This window comes from Salarias fasciatus, chromosome 1, assembly GCF_902148845.1.
Source record: "Salarias fasciatus chromosome 1, fSalaFa1.1, whole genome shotgun sequence".
NCBI lineage: Eukaryota > Metazoa > Chordata > Actinopteri > Blenniiformes > Blenniidae > Salarias > Salarias fasciatus.
Window position 1 is genome coordinate 39,490,518 of NC_043745.1, and position 19,462 is coordinate 39,509,979.

The following is a 19,462-nucleotide window of genomic DNA, read 5'->3' on the forward strand; positions in this document are numbered from 1 at the left end:
GGAACCGGGCCGCCGGTCCGCCGCCGCCCGTCTGACCCGGACTGTCTCCGCAGGGAAGCTGGGCCACGGCGACACCAACCGCGTCTACAAGCCCAAGGTGGTGGAGGCGCTGCAGGGCATGTTCATCCGGAAGGTGTGCGCCGGCAGCCAGTCGTCGCTGGCGCTCACCTCCACCGGCCAGGTGTTCGCCTGGGGCTGCGGTGCCTGCCTGGGCTGCGGCTCCTCCGAGGCCACGGCGCTGCGGCCCAAGCTGCTGGAGGAGCTGGCCACCACCCGCGTGGTGGACGTGTCCATCGGGGACAGCCACTGCCTGGCCCTGTCCCACGGTACGGCCCCGCCCGCCGCTCCGGCGCCGAGCCGCTCCGGGTAGGATTCATGCAGGTCTGTGTTTACCCCCCCCCCCCTCCAGATAACGAGGTGTACGCCTGGGGCAATAACTCCATGGGGCAGTGCGGTCAGGGCAACTCCACCGGCCCCATCACCAAGCCCAAGAAGGTGGTGGGTCTGGACGGCGTGGCCATCCAGCAGATCTCCGCCGGCACGTCGCACAGCCTGGCCTGGACGGCGCTGCCCAGAGACAGGTGAGGGGGGGGCACGTTGTGCAACGGGGTCAAAGGTCAGCCGCTGACACGGCCTGACAAACACTGGGAGCTTTTTTTAGCCTGTTTGATTCGGATCTGAGAGGACGACGCCCCGCGGGTCAAAGTTCAGCCATGAACACGCCGAAACACACGTGTCCTCTGGCTCTCTGGCGCCCCCGCAGGCAGGTGGTGGCGTGGCACCGGCCCTACTGCGTGGACCTGGAGGAGAGCACCTTCTCCCACCTGCGCTCCTTCCTGGAGCGCTACTGCGACGGCATCAACAGCGACGTCCCGCCGCTGCCGTTCCCTTCGTCCAGGTGAGCCCATCCCCCCATCCCCCCCCCCCCCAAATCCATCCAGGTCCATCAATCCTGAATGACCCCCCCGTGTGCAGGGAGCACCATAACTTCCTGAAGCTGTGCCTGCGGCTGCTGTCCAATCACCTGGCCCTGGCGCTGGCGGGGGGCGTGGCCACCAGCATCCTGGGCCGCCAGGCCCGCCCCCTGAGGAACCTGCTGTTCAGGCTGATGGACGCCTCGGTGCCCGACGAGATCCAGGAGGTAGGAGGGGCTCTGGGAGGCGGGGGGGGGACGAGGAGCCCGGAGCGGCGTCACTGAGTGTGTGTCTGCGCCCCCCACCCCCCCAGGCTGTGATCGAGACCCTGTCGGTGGGGGCCACCATGCTGCTGCCCCCACTGAGGGAGAGGATGGAGCTGCTGCACTCACTGCTGCCTCAAGGCCCCGACCGCTGGGAGAGCCTCTCCAAAGGACAGGTAACCCCCCACCTGACCCCCCTCCCCACCTCAACCCCCCCACCTCAACCCCCTAACTGAAACCCCACCTGAACCCCCAAATCCCACCTGAACCCCCTCCTGACATGCGTGTCTGTGTGTGTTTTTGTGCGTCTGCGTGGTGCATGCGTGCGCTTGTGTGTGTGTGTGGGCGTGCGTGCGTGCATGTGTTTCTTTGTGTGTGCGCGTGTGTGTGTGTGTTTTCAGAGGATGCAGCTGGACATCATCCTCACCAGTCTCCAGGACCACACCCACGTGGCGTCTCTGCTGGGCTACAGCTCCCCGGCCGACGGCCCCGAGGCGCCGTCCTCCGGCCCCGCCTTCTCCGCCGCCCTGGACCCCGCCTACGGCGCCGAGGCGGCAGCGGCGGCGGCGGCCCACCCCGACACACACCTGGCTGAGATCCTGATGAAGACGCTGCTCCGGAACCTGGGCTTCTACACGGTGAGAACCGGGAACCGAGACCCGGTGGGGTGTGAGAACCGGAGTGAGGAACGTGACGGGGGTGTGTGTCTGTGATTTTGTGTATGTATCTGTCCGTGTGTGTGTGTGTGTGTGTGTGTGTGTGTGTGCGCGTGCATGCGTTTTTGTGTATTTGTGTGTGTTTTTTTATGTGTATCTATGTCTGTTTGTGTGTGTGCATGTATGTCTGTGTGTGTGTGTGTGTGTGTGTACGTGTATGCATGTGTATGTTTTTGTGTTTGGGTGCATTTGTGTTTTTGTGTGTGTGTGTCTGTGTTTTTGTGTGTGTATGTGCATGGGTGCGTGTGTGTGTGTCTGTGTGTGGTTGTGCATGTGTGCGTGTGTGTGCGCCTTTGTGTGTCTGCATCTGTGTGTGCCTATGTTTGTGTTTGCATGTGCGTGTGTGGTTTTGTGTGTGTGGTTGCATGTATGTGTTTTTGTGTTGTGTGTGCTTGTGTGCGTGCATGTATGTATGTATATGTGTTTGCGTCTTTGTGTGTGCATGTACGTGTGTTTTCGTGTGTCTGTGTGTGCTTGTGCATGTGCATCTGTTTTTGTGTTTGTGCGTGTGCATGTGTGTCATTGTGTGTGTGTGTGTGTGTGTGTGTGTGTGTGTGTGTGTGGTTGTGCGTGTGTGTGCGCCTTTGTGTGTCTGCATCTGTGTGTACCTATGTTTGTGTGTGCATGTGCGTGTGTGTGGTTTTGTGTGTGTGTGGTTGCATGTATGTGTTTTTGTGTTGTGTGTTTATGTCTGTGTTTTTGTGTGTGTGCTTGTGTGCGTGCATGTATGTATGTATATGTGTTTGCGTCTTTGTGTGTGCATGTACGTGTGTTTTCCTGTGTGTCTGTGTGTGCTTGTGCATGTGCATCTGTTTTTGTGTTTGTGCGTGTGCATGTGTGTCATTGTTTGTGTGTGTGTGTGTGTGTGTGTGTGTGTGTGTGTGTGTAACCGTGTGTAACTGTGTGTGTGTGTGTGTGTGTGTGTGTGTGTAGGACCAGGCCTTTGGGGAGCTGGAGAAGAACAGTGATAAGCTGCAGCAGAGCTCGTCTCCTTCAGACAGCAGCCAGCCGGCTCACCTGCACCAGCTGCTGTGTTCCCTGCAGAAGCAGCTGCTGGCCTACTGCCACACCAACGCCGTGACCGAGGTGCGCACACACACACACACACACACACACACACACACACACACACACACACACACACACACACACACACACACACACCAATGCTCAGAAAACACAGTTATACACTGACACACACACAATACACATACACACAAACACACATATACCAATACACACATACACACACACACACACGCACGCACGCACACACATGTGCACAAACCCATACACACAAACATACAAATATACATACACAAACGTAGACACTCGCTTCTGCCGCCGTGCCCTCTGACCCCGTGGCTCCGCCCCCTCAGGACTCCAGCAGCGTCTCGCTGCTGCACAAACACCTGCAGCTGCTGCTGCCGCACGCCGCCGACATCTTCTCGCGCTCGGCGGCGCTGCTGAGGGAGAGCTCCGGGAACGGCGGCATCCGGGAGAAGCTGCAAGGTGAGAACCAACGCCAGAACCCGCCGCCGCTCTGACCATGCCCCTGACTCCGCCCCCTCCGCCCCCAGACGTGGTGTACGTGTCGGCGGCCGGCAGCATGCTGTGCCAGATCGTCACGGCGCTGCTGCTGCTGCCGGTCTGGGTGGCGCGGCCGCTGCTGCGCCCCCTGCTGGACCTGCTGCCGCCGCTGGACCGGCTGAACCGGCTGCTGCCGGCCGCCGCGCCGCTGGAGGACCAGGAGCTGCAGTGGCCGCTGCACGGCGCCCCCGACCCGGCCGAGCCGGCGCCGCCGCCGCCGCCGGCGCTGGCCTGGGTGTGGCTGGTGGACCTGGAGCGGACGGCCGCCCTGCTGGTGGGCCGCTGCCTGGGGGGCATGCTGCAGGGCGCCCCCGCCTCCCTGGAGGAGCAGTGCACCGCCTACTGGCTGAAGACGCCGCTGTTCAGCAACGGCCTGGAGATGGACGTCCCTCAGCTGGGTACGTCTCCGCCCGTAACACCAGGGGGGAATCCCCGCCTCCTCACTGCAGCTGACCCCTGACCCCTGCAGACGCCTGCATCAGCTCGCTGCTGGAGGCGGCGCTGTCTGGGGACGAGGAGCAGAGGCCGCTGGACGTCCCGCTGCGGGCCGACCTGAGCGTCCTGGTGGACCTGTCCCTGGGCTCGTCCAAAGAGCCGGCCAACAGCCTGTGGATCAACATGCAGGACTACGCCCTGAGTAAAGGTGAGGAGCCGGACCAGGTTGGACTAGACCGGACCGGACCGGACCGGGCTGGACCGGGCTGGACCGCCTGACCCCTGAATCGTTCCTCCGGCAGACTGGGACAACGCGGCGCTCAGCAACGAGTCCCTGCTGGACACCGTGTCCAGGTTCGTGCTGGCGGCTCTGCTGAAGCACACGGGGCTGCTGGGACAGGCCTGCGGAGAGGGCAGGTAACTGCAACACCCGGACAGTACGCCTGTAGGCAACACCCGGACAGTCCACCTGTAGACAACACCCGGACAGTCCACCTGTAGACAACACCCGGACAGTCCACCTGTAGACAACACCCGGACAGTCCACCTGTAGACAGCACCCGGACAGTCCACCTGTAGACAACACCCGGACAGTCCACCTGTAGACAACACCCGGACAGTCCACCTGTAGACAACACCCGGACAGTCCACCTGTAGACAGCACCCGGACAGTCCACCTGTAGGCAACACCCGGACAGTCCACCTGTAGGCAACATTCGGACAATCCACCTGTAGGCAACATTCGGACAATCCACCTGTAGGCAACACCTGAACAGAACACCTGTAAGCAACGTCTGGTCACTACACCTGGACAGTACACCCGTAGGCAACACCTGTAGAGTCCACCTGTACAGGAACACCTGTGAGAGACCTGTCTCCTGTCTCCTGTCCCTCGTCCCGTCTGTCCACCAGGTACCAGCCGTCCAAGACTCTGTCTGAAGTTTACCGCAGTGTTTACAAAGTGCGGAACCGGCTGATGGCCTGCAAGAACCTGGACTTCATCCAGACCCGGTCCTCGTCCCGGGAGAGGAGGGTGAGTCCGCCGCCGCTCCAGGGCGGGGCTTCACAGATGTTCTCCAGCTGTGAGGAGGAGAACAGAGGACTGTGGTTCCTGGTAGCTCAGTGCAGAATACAGCGTGCGTCAGGAGCCTGAACTTGGTTGCTCGGAGTTTTACTTCCTTAGCGTTAGCATCAGCTAGCTAGCTTCTGCTGTGATCTTCGTCTCTTGAACGAAGTGAGAAAAGTCAAAGTATTTAAAAATGGGTTTGAATGAAACCTCCTGAGTGTTGAAATGACCGTCTTGATTCCTGTGACCTCTTCACAGGAGGCTGAAGCTAATGCTAACTGCTAACTGTTTCAATCCACCTCAAGTGGCTGAAGAGCAGCATTTTGAACAGAATGTTCTGTTAGCTTAATGCTAACTGCTAACTGACTGATTCCATCTCAAGCGGATGAAGAACAGAACATCCTCTTAGCTTGATGCTAACCGCTAACTGTGTGATTCCGGCAGCGGTCTGAACTGAACGTTGTTAGCTTGATGCTAACTGCTAACCGTCGGATTGCAGCAGCAGTCTGAACAGAACGTTTTGTTAGCTTGATGCTAACCTCTGTGTGATTCCAGCAAGTCTGAACAGAACGTTGTTAGCTTGATGCTAACCGCTAATTGCCTGGTTCCACCTGCAGTCAGAACAGAACGTTCTCTGCTCTCGTCTCTCGCTGCGGCAGCCTGACAGGTTTTCTTCAGACACCAATTATCTTGTTCTTCTGACGTTTCCCCCGAAGCAGAACGGCTGAGAGAACCGTGAGGTGAAGTGAGGAGAACTCGGCTGACTCAGCATGTTAGTTTCATCATCCTGAAGGAGTTTGAAACGCCGTGAACCCTGAACGGTCCTGGACGGACCGAGCTTTAAAGTCCGAGTTAAGCAGAAATAAATTTGTGTTATGAGTTTGTCACACTGCATAAACATGTTTCATTAACCACTGAGCCAAATTTGAATGATTAAAAAAATTGCCAAGTATATAAAATAAGGTCTCAAAATCATGTAAAAACCAGCTCTTCTCTCTGCTGTGAAACGCTGGGGGCGTGTCAGCCAGAAGCGCTGGAGCCACGCCCACAGCGGGAGGCGGAGCCGCCTCCAGCTGGGTCTGAGACGGACCCAGCTCTACCAATTTGAGCCATCAGAGCCAAAACTGAATCTGAGTCAGATGCTGAGAGTGCTCAGCCTCGTTCCTCACAGTCTCCATCAGAATGGTCATTTATTTGTTTTAATTAAACAGTGGGATTCCCCCGGTCCGCACCGGTTCTCAGCCAGCTGCTAGGCGCCAGCTGAGTCGACCCGCGACTCCGGGCGGGGGAGCCGTGGGTCCGCGGCGGGGGAGATCCGCGGGAAGGGCCCGGCGCGCGTCCAGAGTCGCCGCCGCCGACCGCCGACCCGACCCCCTCTGAAACCGACCCGCCTTCCGCGGCGGCGTCGGACATCGCGCCGCGGAGGAACCCCCGCGACCCCCGGGGAGAAGGTCTCCCTGACCCGGCCGCGCCTCGCGGCGCGGTGGCGGGCCTGGGGTGAGCCGACGCCCCCCGGGGACGAGGCGCGGCTGTATTTAGCTCACAGCATCGTTCCCCTGCACACTGTGGCACGCAGGGAAGATGCAGGAGCGACGTGGAGGTGACCTGCCTGGTTAGCTGGCTGGCTGACTGGTTAGCAAGCTGCAAACTGTCGTACGAGATGCTGTCCGAGACTCGAAAGCTAGCGGGAAAACCACCGATGCTAATGCGCCAGATGTTTTTATATCGCTCAGCATCCGGGGGGCGGGGTTATGCCAATGAGGGCCGCGTTACGTAACGCAGCCCTGATTTCTGACCCGCCCATTAAATCCTGAACACAGAAGCGCTGCAAAAAGTCTGTGAAGTCTACCTCCAAAATGAAATCATAAATGGAGGAATGGCTTTTATATGTTGTAAAGAAACACATTTATGACTTATTTAAGGTGTTTAGAAGAAAATGGCTGATTTTGGGTTAACTCGGACTTTAAGGTCTTCAAAAGACTCTGGAACCTTTTCCAGAACCCTGAACTCTAAAAAGACCCCACATGGTCTGACGACTCTCAGGAAGTCTGAATGAGACTGAAGCAGGTTCTAAACAGGAAGTGGCGATTTTAATCAGGAAGTGCAAGTTTTAATCAGGAAGTGCAGGTTTTAATCAGGAAGTGCAGGTTTTAATCAGGAAGTGGAGGTTCTAAACAGGAAGTGGAGGTTTTAATCAGGAAGTGCAGGTTTTGAACAGGAAGTGGAGGTGCTAGTGGATGCTCTCATCTCTCTCCATGAAAACATGAAGCTGCAGCCCAAGAATGAGGGGGGAGACGACCCAGAGCAGGATTACTACACTGAGTGTGATCTAAGAATATTACAGCAATAAGGATTCTTTTTTTACCCTTTAGTTTTAGAGGCTGTCTCTCTCTCTCTCTCTCTCTCTCTCTCTCTCTCTCTCTCTCTCTCTCTCTCTCTCTCTCTCTCTCTCTCTCTGTCTCTCTCTGTCTCTCTGTCTCTCTCTCTCTCTCTCTCTCTCTCTCTCTCTCTCTCTTTTTTTTTGCGAGTTGAAGTTGGTTTCACAGTGGTGCCTATTTGTGGTCTGGTTTTTAATTTCCATTTATTTCACGTTGAGAACTGTGGTCTCAGTAATGTTCTGTGAACCATTCCAGCAAGACCAGTACTGAATTACGGTTGGGAAAAAAGAGTGCGTCGTTTTAATGAAATAAATAAAATCATCAAAACCCAGTGCTGTCCAGACCGTGATGCGGACAGCACGGTGGCGTCTCGCTGCCGCTGCCTGAAGCTTCGTCACGTTCGTTTACATTCTGTGTTATTTTATGTGTCAACTTGACCAAGACCATGTAAAAGTAGCAAGAATTTGTTTTGACCTACATTTTAGCTGTTTTCTGTGTTTGAAAGTATAAAATGTGAAAATTGCAAATCGAATCGCAATCGCATTATTGGTCAGAAAAATCGCAACTCAGAAAAACTCGCATTGTCAAAATCTTGCAGCCCTACTAGACAGGAAGTGGAGGTTTTAGACAGGAAGTGGAGGTTCTAAACAGGAAGTAAGTGGAGGTTCTAAAAAGGAATTGGAGGTTCTAAACAGGAAGTGGTGGTTTTAGACAGGAAGTGGTGGTTTTAGACAGGACGTGGAGGTTCCAAACAGGAAGTGCAGCTATCAGGAACTCTCCACTTGTCATCCTCAGATCTCAGACAACCAGGACTCGCTGGACATGGACCCCCAGGAGCACTCCTTCACCCGCACCATCGACGAGGAGGCGGAGCTTGAGGAGCGAGCCGACCGCGAGCGGGAGGAGGGCCGCCAGGAGCAGGAGGACGAGGAGGAGGAGGAGAACCGGGAGCACCAAGTCATAACGGCAGGAAGTGAGTCTGAGGAGCGTCCCGGACTTGAACCGCTGCTCCTGTCCGCTCCTGGTTCTGTCTAAAGTGTGTGTGTGTGTGTGTGTGTGTGTGTGTGTGTGTGTGTGTGTGTGTGTGTGTGTGTGTGTGTGTGTGTGTGTGTGTGTGTGTGTGTGTGTGTGTGTGTGTGTGTGTGTGTGTGTGTGTGTGTGTGTGTGTGTGTGTGTGTGTGTGTGTGTGTCAGAGATCTTCCAGTGCTTCCTGTCGGCGAGGGAAGTGGCCCGCAGTCGGGAACGGGACCGAGCCAGCAGCAGCACCGCGCTGGGCTCCGGGTCCGGGTCCAGGGGTGGGGGAGGGGGAGGCAGCGAGGACGACCCCGCCCTGTCCCAGGAGGGCCGGCGGGGCAGCGGGGGCCTCCCGGAGGGCCAGGACCTGTACACGGCGGCCTGCAACTCTGTGATCCACCGCTGCGCCCTGCTGCTGCTGGGAGTCAGCCCCGTGCTGGGGGAGCCGGGGGGGCCGGCCCAGCCCGCCGCCGGGACCGGGGACGGCCTGGGCTTCATGACCAGGTGGGCGGCCACACACACACCCACACCCACACACACACACACACACACACACACACACACACACACACACACACACGGAATCAGACATGCGGAGGGAGCCGTCTGAGGACAGCTTGGTCTGATTCCAGAACTTTACGCTCTGACAGTCCAACACCCCCCTGGCCCCGCCCCCTGCCATGGCCCCGCCCCCTGCCATGGCCCCGCCCTCGTCAGATCCTCTTCAGACACACCCTGAACAGTGTCCTCAGGTCACTGCCCGGCTGCGTCTCCACCCCGTCCTCAAAAAACTCTACAGGCCGGGTGTGGGCGTGGCTTCAACGCTCACAGCTGGTTTGAGGGGCGTGGTCATTACCTGAACACTGCAGAGCCTCACCTTGTTTTTTTATGTTCTGGATCAGTGGTTCTTAAGTGGCGGTTCTCGTCCCTCTCGGGGTCCTTGAGGGTATTTTAAGGGGACTTCAGATTTTTAAAATAACGACTGAAAAATCCTTTATGAAGTTTTTATTTGATAACAGTGAACACTCATTACTTCTGTGTGTGTGTGTGTGTGTGTGTGTGTGTGTGTGTGTGTGTGTGTGTGTGTGTGTAGGAGTGAGAGTCTGAGCGCAGAGAGCCGCTCGGTTCAGAACAGTCCGAGTTACAGACTGATGAAGTCGAGGAGCGAATCCGACCTGAGCCAGCCGGAGTCTGACGAGGAGGGAGGCAGTCTGGTACACACACACACACTGAGACACACACACACAAACACACTGAGACACACACACACTGAGACACACACACACAAACACACTGAGACACACACACACACAGACACACAAACTGAGACACACACACACACACACAAACTGGCACACACAGACACGCACACACACACACAGACTGAGACACACACACACAAACTGAGACATACACACACAGACACATACACAAACTGACACAGACACACACGCACACACACACACACACACACACACACAAACTGACACACACAGACACACACACAAACTGACACACACAGACACGCACACACACACACACACACATACACACAAACTGACACACACGCACACACACACACACACACAGACTGAGACACACACACACACAGACACATACACACAAACTGACGCACACACACAGACACACACGCACACACACAGACTGAGACACACAGACACGCACGCGCACACACACACACACACACACACACACACACAGACTGAGACACACACACACACACACACACACACACACACACACACATTGAGCCACATACACACACACACACACACCGAGACACATACACAGACACACACACACTGAGACACACGCACACACACACGCACACGCACACAGACTGAGACACATACACAGACAAACACACACATTGAGACACATACACAGACACACACACACACACTGAGACACACGCACACACACACTGAGACATACACATACACAGACACACACAGACACACACACACACACACACACACACACACACAGACACACACACACACACACACACAGACTGACTGTGTTTCTCCTGCAGAGCGGACGCAGGAACGTGGATCTGGATTTGGCCTTTTCACAAAAGAAGCGAGGTAACTGGGTGCCGTTCGGTGCGGTGCAGTGGAGCAGTGGAGTGGCCGGGCAGCGTCTCACCCCCCCCTCCCCCCCAGGACTCCTCCACAGCTCCCCGGACTCGGTGGCCGAGTCTTGGCTGCGGGCCAAGCTGAGCCGGCAGCGCAGCGCTGGCTCCGCCCCCTCGTTCGAGGACTGGGCGGTGGAGCGGGGCGGCTCGCCCGGCGCGCTCGCCCTCGTCGACAACGCCGCCAGCTTCGTCAGCGGAGACGTGGGGCTGGCGCCCGGCTTCCGGGAGCCAGAGGACGGCATGTCCACCAGTCCGCAGGCCGTGGTGCTGGCCATGGAGCGGCAGCAGAGCCGCGCCGAGGTGAGTCCAAACCCCAGTCCCGACCCCGGTCCTAACCCCGGTCCAAACCCCAGTCCCGACCCCGGTCCTAACCCCGGTCCAAACCCCAGTCCCGACCCCGGTCCCAACCCCTGGTCCCAACCCCAGTCCCGACCCTGGTCCCAACCCCGGTCCAAACCCCAGTCCCGGTCCCGACCCCGGTCCCAACCCCGGTCCAAATCCCAGTCCCAACCCCGGTCCAAACCCCAGTCCCAACCCCGGTCCCAACCCTGGTCCAAATCCCAGTCCCGACCCCGGTCCCAACCCCGGTCCCGACCCCAGTCCCAACCCTGGTCCAAATCCCAGTCCCAACCCCGGTCCAAACCCCAGTCCCAACCCCAGTCCCAACCCCCGGGCCGGACCAGGTGGATCCTTGCCTGCTGCAAGGATTCACCTGGTAACCTAGCTTAACAGAGTGGTAACTAGGTTAGCTTAGCTGTAACTAGTTTAGCATAGCGGTAACTAGCTTAGCATAACAATAAATAGCTTAGCATAGCAGTAACTACTTTAGCAGAGCAGCAACTAGTTTATCACATCAGCAACTAGCTTAGCAGAGCAACTAGTTGAGCAGAGCGGCAGCTAGTTTAGCTAAGCAGCAACTACTTTAGCAATAGAGCTGCAACTAGTTTAGTAGACCGGCAACTAGTTTAGCAGAGCTAGTTTAGCAGAGCAGCAACTAGTTTAGCAATAGAGCAGCAGCTACTTTAGCATAGCGGTAACTAGCTTAGCGTAACAGCAACTAGTTTAGGAGTAACTAGCTTAGCATAGCGGTAGCTAGTTTAGCAGACTGGCAACTGCCTTAGCTTAGCAGTAGCTTTCTTAGCTTAGGATTAACTCGCTTAGCATAGCAGTAGCTAGTTTAGCATAGCAGTAACGAGCTTAACAGAGCAGCAGCGAGCTCAGTGGTTCCGTTTGTGCTGTTGAGGCGCTCCGGAGGGTGCGTTTGATTTCTCCATGCCTCGTCCTGCTTCCTGCCGTGCAGCTGCGGCTGGAGGCGCTCCACCAGGTGGTGGCGCTGATCTCGGGGATGGAGGAGAAGGGCGGCCAGCCGGGCGGAGCCTTCCAGTCCTCCTCGCTGCTCACCTCCGTCCGGCTGCAGTTCCTCGCCGGCTGCTTCGGACTCGGAACCGTCGGAACCGGAGGCCTGAAGAGGGAGAGCGTGCAGCTGCACCACTACCAGGTACCGACGTCGCAATGCATGATGGGAGAGCCTCCTACATATCCTTTATGTACTGACTTTTGTAGCGTCTTTGATTTAGTGTTAATTTTTTGAACCAGTATGTTGAGTTCTGTGAGTTCCGATGTTATTCAAGTTACCTGAATGCACCGCGGTGCTGTGATTGGTGAGAAGGAGCAGGGGGTGGGGCCAGAAAGTGAGTTTGTGTCAGCTAAGTGGCGAGAGAGAGAGAGAGAGAGAGAGAGAGAGAGAGAGAGAGAGAGAGAGAGAGAAGCCTGTCAGCTGTTTGTTCTTCAGTTCAGACTGTTGTTTTGCTGTGGTGTTGCCGTGGTTACGGCCAGTGTTCGTCTGACAGCCTGAAAAATGTGGTTTCTGGTGAACGAGGAGAAAATCATCACCTGAGAACAGAGGAGAAACAGCCACACTGCCCCCGTGTGGCGGCCGAAGTGCAGGACGTGGAGAATTTGAACAAAAAAAGCGCATATTTAGTTTTTTTTCAAACGGTGTGGTATCGGAACGTTATTGGTGTAGTATCAGTACGGTATTGATATCGTAATGGTATTAGTACCGGTACACTATTAGTACAGTATCGGTATAGTATTGGTATAGTATTGGCATGGTATCAGAATAGTATTGGTTTGATATCGGTATCTGTATCGGTACAGTATTGGTATAGTATCAGTATAGTATTGGTACGCATCAGTATAGTATTGGTATCGGCACATTATTGATATAGTATTGGTACGGTATTGGAACTGTATCGGTATAAAATTGGTATAGTGTCGGTATGGTATCGGTATAGTATCGGATCGATATCGGTATTGGAATAGTATTGGTACGGTATTGGTATTGTAACAGTACAGTATCAGTATGGTATTGGTGTAGAATTGGTATAGTATCGGTTCAATATTGGTACAGTATCAGTATTGGTATGGTATTGGTACGTATCGATTTTGGTGTAGAATTGGCAGGGTAGGGTTATCGGTGTAGTATAGGTACGGTTACGGTATGGTATCAATATAGTCTTGGTATGGTATTGGTATAGTATCGGTTCAATATTGGTATCGGTACAGTATTGGTATGGTATTGGCATAGTATCAGTTTGGTATCGTATTGACCAATACTTCACAGGTGGGTATCGGCATCGGTATTGGTAACGGGGACAGGCAAATGTTTCCGGTACGTTATTCTCAGGGTCTCATGGTCCAGTGTCGAGGTTCTCGGGTTCTCTGGGATCTCAGGGTCTCTTGTGGTCCAGTGTGGGGATTCTCTGGGTTCTCTGGGTTCTCCGGGTTCTCCGGGTGTCTTGTGGTCCAGTTAGGGGGTTTATGGGTCTGATGTGGTCCAGTGTGGAGGTTCTCGGGTTCTCAGGTTCTCTTGTGGTCCTGGCAGGACGGGGTCCGGGCGGCCCGGCGGAGCCTGCAGATGGAGATCCAGACGGCGGTCCATCAGATCTACCAGCAGCTGTCCGTCACGCTGGAGCGAGCGCTGCAGGCCAACAAGCACCACATCGGTAACCCCGCCCCTCTGTAACCCCGCCCCCGCCGGCCGGGCTCCGCCCACGTCTCACCCCGCTCTCCCCCCTCCCCCCGCAGAGGCCCAGCAGCGCCTCCTGCTGGTCACCGTCTTCGCGCTGAGCGTGCGCTACCAGCCGGTGGACGTGTCCCTGGCCGTGTCCAGCGGCCTGCTGTCCGTCCTGTCGCAGCTGTGCGGCTCGGAGGCGGCGCTGGGCCGGCCGCTGCAGCTGCTGCGCTCCGGCGCCGCGCCGCTCAGCGCCGCCCTCAAGGTGGCGTCCACGCGCCTGCTGCAGATCCTGGCCATCAGCACCGGGTGAGGCGCCGCCGCCACCGCCGCAGGCCACGCCCACAGCTGACACCGTGTGTGTGTGTGTGTGTGTGTGTGTGTGTGTGTGTGTGTGTGTGTGTGTGTGTGTAGGACCTATGCTGACAGGCTGAGTCCCAAGGTGGTCCAGTCCCTTCTGGACCTCCTCTGCAGTCAGTTGAAGAACCTGCTGTCCCAGGCCGGGGCCGCCCCGCTGCATGCTGGGAAGGAAGAGGACAACAAGGAGGACGGGGAAGAGTCCGAGAGGAAGGACTTCAGAGGTGGGGGGGGGTGGCGGCCTTCAGGGGGACAGAACAGCTGTGTTGTCCTGTAGAGGTTCTTGCAGCAGCTGCTGGGCTGCAGAGCTGCTGTCTCGCTGTCTGTTAGCGTTAGCGTTAGCATGTGTGTACCTGTGGAGACCGTCCTAACGGTCCGTCCCGCTCCGTCCCCCAGCGCTGGTGCGGAAGCAGCACACGGCGGAGCGGCACCTGGGAGACTTCCTGGTCTTCCTGAGGCGGGTGGTGTCCTCCAGGTCCATCCAGGCCCGCATGGCGTCCCCCAAGTGGACCGAGGTCCTGCTCAACATCGCGGCTCAGAAGTGCTGCTCAGGTAACCGGACCGGATCTGAACCCGGAGCGGACCGGACCCGGGTCAGGACTCCGTTGGCCCGGGTCCACCCTGTCCTCTGTCTCTGCAGGCGTCCCTCTGGTGGGGAACCTGAGGACGCGTCTCCTGGCGCTCCACGTCCTGGAGGCCGTGCTGCCGGCCGGCGAGGCCAACATGGAGGACGAGCAGATGACGCAGGTTCGATTCCCTCCGGTCCTGCTGGGGTCCGGGACGGGTTGTTAGGGGGTTCAAACCGTGGCTCCGTGTCCTCAGGTTGTGGAGCGTCTCTTCTCGCTGCTGTCCGACTGCATGTGGGAGACGCCGCTCGCTCAGGACAGACACTCTGTCCACGTCCAGGACCGGGGCCAGGAGCTGCAGCTGCAGGTCCGTCCCCCGTCCCCTCCGTCACTGTCTCCATCGTCCCCTCCGTCACTGTCTCCATCGTCCCCTCCGTCACTGTCTCCATCGTCCCCTCTGTCTCCTCCGCCATCTTGTCCATCATGTCCTCCCTTGCATCCTCCGTTGTCTCCTCCTCCGTCCCCTCCACCCCGTCTCACTCTGTCGTCCGCCTGTTCCCCCGTCCCTACATCTCATTCTGCCTCCCCCCGTCCCGCTCTGCCGTCCCCCTCTGCCGTCCCCCTCTGCCGTCCCCCTCTGCCGTCCCCCTCTGCCGTCCCCCTCTGTCGTCCCCCTCTGTCGTCCCCCCGTCCTCAGGGCGAGGCGGAGGAGGAGGACGAGAACCTGCCCGTCCAGGAGGTGTCCTTCGACCCGGAGAAGTCCCAGTGCTGCGTGGTGGACGGCGTCCAGGTCCTGACGCACGGCAGCGGGGGGAAGGGCTACGGCCTGGCGTCCGCCGGCGTGTCGTCGGGCTGCTACCAGTGGAAGGTTCGATTCCCGTCGGCCGGTCCCGGGACGGACGGACCCCCGCTCACCGTCGGTCTCCGTCCCCCCACAGTTCTACATGGTGAAGGAGAACCGGGGGAACGAGGGGACGTGCGTGGGCGTGTCCCGCTGGCCCGTCCACGACTTCAACCACCGCACCACGGCCGACATGTGGCTGTACCGCGCCTACAGCGGGAACCTCTACCACAACGGCGAGCAGCCGCTGGCGCTCAGCAGCTTCACCCAGGGCGACGCCGTCACCTGCGTGCTGGACATGGAGGCCAGGACCGTGTCCTTTGGCAAGAACGGAGAGGTGGGGACACGGGGGACACGGGGAGACCCAGGAGGGAACCAGGGGGACACGGGGGACACAGACAACAGAGAAATTAAAGCATTAGAATTAATGTTAGCTTTAGCTTTCCTCATAGCATTAGCATTTTTACCTTTTACTTAAAGGTGCTGTAGGCAGGATTTTGCTAGTCAAAGCTAATTTTTCTGTGTTTTCTTTGGATTAAATGTTAGAGTATCCATTGATAATCCTTTAGGAGTGTAGCATAACTGCACTACCGTGAGGGCGCAGCGTTTCCATCTGTCTCTGTTCTGAGCTGAAAAGGAATCTCGACAGCTCCCGGTATCTTTGGCCAATCAGAAGAGCCCATGAGGCTCTAACCGTGATTGGTCGAGGGGCGTTCGTCGCATGTTCTTGTGGGAGGGGCTTAACTTGCGTAAGGGTGTGATGTCAAAGAAAACAGGACAGGATTGGCTGTGCTGGGTTTCAAATCGCCATCTTAGATGGGTCAAATCGCCATCTTGCTTAGGTAACCCTAAGCAAGATGGCGGAGATGCCGAATCATGCCTACAGTACCTTTAACTTTAGCTTTTCTTGTAGCATTAGCTTTAGCTTTAGCTTTCCTGGTAGCATTAGCATTAATGTTAACTTTGACTTTAGCTGTAGCTTTCCCTGTTAGCTTTAGCTTTCCTTATAGCATTAGCATTGTTACCTTCAGTGTTAGCTTTCCTCGTAGCATTAGCATTGTAAGCTTCAGCTTTGGCTTTCCTTGTAGCGTTAGCATTAATATTATAGCTTCAGTTTTAGCTGTTTTGTAGCATTAGCATTAATGCTAACTTCGACTTTAGCTATCGATTTCCCCATAGCATTAGCATTACTTAGCTTCAGCTTTAGCTTTAGTTTGCCTCCTAGCATTAGCATTAATGTTAGCTTCAGTTTTAGCTTTTCTCATAGCATTAGCGCTACTGTTAGCTTCAGCTTTGGCTTTCCTTGTGGCGTTAGCATTAATATTGGCTGAAGTTTTAGCTTTCGTCATAGCATTAGCATTAATTTTAGCTTCAGCTTTAACTTTAGCTTTCCTTGTAGCATTGGCATTGTTGACTTCAGCTTTAGCTTTGGCTTTCTTTGTAGCATTAGCATTAATATTAATTTCAGCTTTAGCTTTAGCCTTCCTCGTAACATCAATGTTAGCTTCAGCTTTAGCTCCCTCATAGCATCAGCATTGTTAGCTTCAGCTTTCCTCACAGTTTTAGCAGTAATGTTAGCTTCAACTTTAGGTTACCTCGTCGCAATAGCATTGTTAGCTTTACTTTTAGGTTTCTTTCTAGCATTACCATTGTTAGCTTCAGCTTTAGCTTTCCTTGCAGCATGAGCAATAATATTAGCTTTAGCTTCCTTCGTAGCATTAGCATTCCTTCCTGGTTTCTTGTGATGTTCTCTGTGCTTCTGAATGTTTTGGGACTCGGTTCTGTTGTCCACGGCGACCTGCTGATTGTCTTGTTTCCACGGCTACCTGCTGATTGTCTCGTTTCCACGGCGACCTGCTGATTGTCTTGTTTCCACGGCTACCTGCTGATTGTCTCGTTTCCACGGCTACCTGCTGATTGTCTCGTTTCCACGGCTACCTGCTGATTGTCTTGTTTCCACGGCGACCTGACCGTCCCACTGCCTCACTTCCTGTTTCCCAGGAGCCCAAGCTGGCGTTCGAGGACGTGGACGCCACGGAGCTGTTCCCCTGCGTCATGTTCTACAGCAGCAACCCCGGGGAGAAGGTGAGGTGACCAAAACGAGCGCTAGCATGTTAGCACGTTAGCATCACGGTTCGATTCCCGCCCTCCGCAGGTGAAGATCTGCGACATGCAGATGCGCGGCACGCCGCGGGACCTGCTGCCCGGCGACCCGGTGTGCAGCCCCACGGCCACGGTGCTGGCCGAGTCGGCCACCCAGCTGATCCGCATCCTGCACCGCGCCGAGCGCTGGACGCCGCGCGTCAACCGTGCCATGATCCAGCGGCTGCACGCCATCAAGGCCTGCTTCTCCGCCTGCCCCGGCGGCGGCGGGCAGCGGCTGAAGAAGAGCCGCTCGGTGCAGAGCCGCGAGGAGCACGACGCCCAGCGGGGGGGGGAGGAGCCGGAGGAGCGCGGCCGCGGCGGCCCCGGCCGGGCGCCCGGATTGGCCGAGCTGCCCGAGCCGCTGCTGCGCTCGCTGTGCGCTGACGTCTGGCCCGTGCTGGCCGTGGTGGGCGGGGCCGACGCCGGCCTGCGCGTCGGCGGCCGCTGCGTCCACAAGCAGACCGGCCGCAGCGCCACGCTGCTGGGCGTGGCCAAGGAGGGCAGCACCTCCGCCAAGGTGCAGTGGGACGAGGCGGAGATCACCATCAGGTGAGGCTCGGTTCGATTCCCGGGCAGGAAGATCTCCTGGTCTGATGGGGAATCCACCAACCTGCTGCTCGTCCTCCTCCTCTTCCTCTTCGTCCTCCTTCCTCTTCCTCTTTTTCTTCCTCTTCTTCCTCCTTCCTCTTCCTCTTTTTCTTCCTCTTCTTCCTTTCTCTTCCTCTTCCTCCTCGTCTTCTTTTTTGTCTTCCTCCTCCTCTTCCTCCCCTCCTCGTCCTCCTCTTTCTTTTCTTCCTCTTAATCATCATATTATTCTTCATCCTCCTTTTCCTCTTGATCCTCTGCCTCCTCCCTGTACTGACCCCTCCCCCTCTCTCTGGTTGCCTAGCGACACCCCCCTCTATAACCTGGAGCCGTGCGAGCCGCTGCCGTTCGACGTGTCTCGTTTCCGCGGCCTGACGGCGGCGCTGCTGCTGGACCTGACCTGCCTGACCAGCCTCCACGAGGAGGCGGCGGCCAAGCTGAGCGGGCGGCGCCACGACCGGCGGCACCGAGCCGCCGCCACCGCCACCGAGCAGCCCGACGACGCCGCCGCCGCCTCCGACCTGCGGGTGTCCCACAGCCTGGATGAGGTCAAGGCGCACGCCGCGCCCAGCTCCCGGTCCGAGAGCGAGATCTGCTCCGTGGCGGGCGGCGAGGGGCTCCCCCCGGAGGCCGGCAGGAAGAAGGGCCACGACCACGGCGCCCGCGGACACGAGGCCCCGCCCACCGCCGCCACGCAGTCGGAGATCCACGCCGTCCAGCTGTCCTACCTCTACCTGGGAGCCATGAAGACGCTGAGCGTCCTGCTGAGCTGCAGCAAGTACGCCGAGCTGCTGCTCATCCCCAAGGTAGGAGGAAGAGGCTCTGAAGCTGATGTCAGAGGAAGATGCTCTATGATCAGGGGAGCACATAAGCGGTGCGCATGCGCTACCAAATTAAAAAATGTGTACCTGATGAAACATTGTAACGAGCCGCTCGTTTGAACGGATCTTTTAAGTGAACGGCGAGCGCCGGTTCACAGCTGTCTGAGAGCCGTTCCTCTGTGCAAACTGTCCACGTGTCCTTCACGTGTCTCCTGAGTGTCTCCAAGTCCAGCTGTCTCCGCTGCCTTCATGTGAGCCACCGAGTTTCAGTTTTCCGCTGCTCGCTCCAGTCACCTGAACGCAGCAGCTAATTAGCGGAGAAGTGTGTAGAACCCGGAGCGGAGCCGGTGTTTTGGAAGAACTGGTTTCCCTGTTAACTGGCGACTGGGTTTGTTTCTCGTCCCTTGTTGTTGATAGATGTTAAAAACCAGACAAAAAGCCGTTCAGACCTTTTACTAGTCTGATTTCAACATCTGCTGCTACGAGCAGCAGCAGCAGGAAGTCCTACAGGAAGTCAGTCACCAGGTAACAAGGAAACCAGTTCATTTGAAACACCGTCTGGACCGCTTTATCACAGGTTTTAGCAATGGAACACAC

General features: G+C 56.8%; 1 protein-coding gene across 1 annotated transcript in view; it reads left to right on the forward strand.

The window, feature by feature from the left end:
* The window catches only part of herc1 (HECT and RLD domain containing E3 ubiquitin protein ligase family member 1), a 59,164-nt gene that overhangs the window by 15,121 nt on the left and 24,581 nt on the right, over nt 1-19,462 (forward strand). The window contains 29 exon segments of the mRNA XM_030105508.1: nt 54-326; nt 410-581; nt 764-898; nt 976-1,141; nt 1,228-1,353; nt 1,579-1,815; nt 2,827-2,979; nt 3,273-3,405; nt 3,474-3,881; nt 3,953-4,126; nt 4,221-4,335; nt 4,831-4,951; nt 8,158-8,335; nt 8,556-8,880; nt 9,470-9,590; nt 10,433-10,484; nt 10,563-10,834; nt 11,835-12,032; nt 13,422-13,542; nt 13,625-13,859; nt 13,965-14,131; nt 14,304-14,459; nt 14,548-14,654; nt 14,730-14,840; nt 15,171-15,341; nt 15,412-15,651; nt 17,316-17,399; nt 17,470-18,008; nt 18,349-18,850. Of these exon segments, the coding sequence (XP_029961368.1) occupies nt 54-326; nt 410-581; nt 764-898; nt 976-1,141; nt 1,228-1,353; nt 1,579-1,815; nt 2,827-2,979; nt 3,273-3,405; nt 3,474-3,881; nt 3,953-4,126; nt 4,221-4,335; nt 4,831-4,951; nt 8,158-8,335; nt 8,556-8,880; nt 9,470-9,590; nt 10,433-10,484; nt 10,563-10,834; nt 11,835-12,032; nt 13,422-13,542; nt 13,625-13,859; nt 13,965-14,131; nt 14,304-14,459; nt 14,548-14,654; nt 14,730-14,840; nt 15,171-15,341; nt 15,412-15,651; nt 17,316-17,399; nt 17,470-18,008; nt 18,349-18,850 (5,792 nt within the window).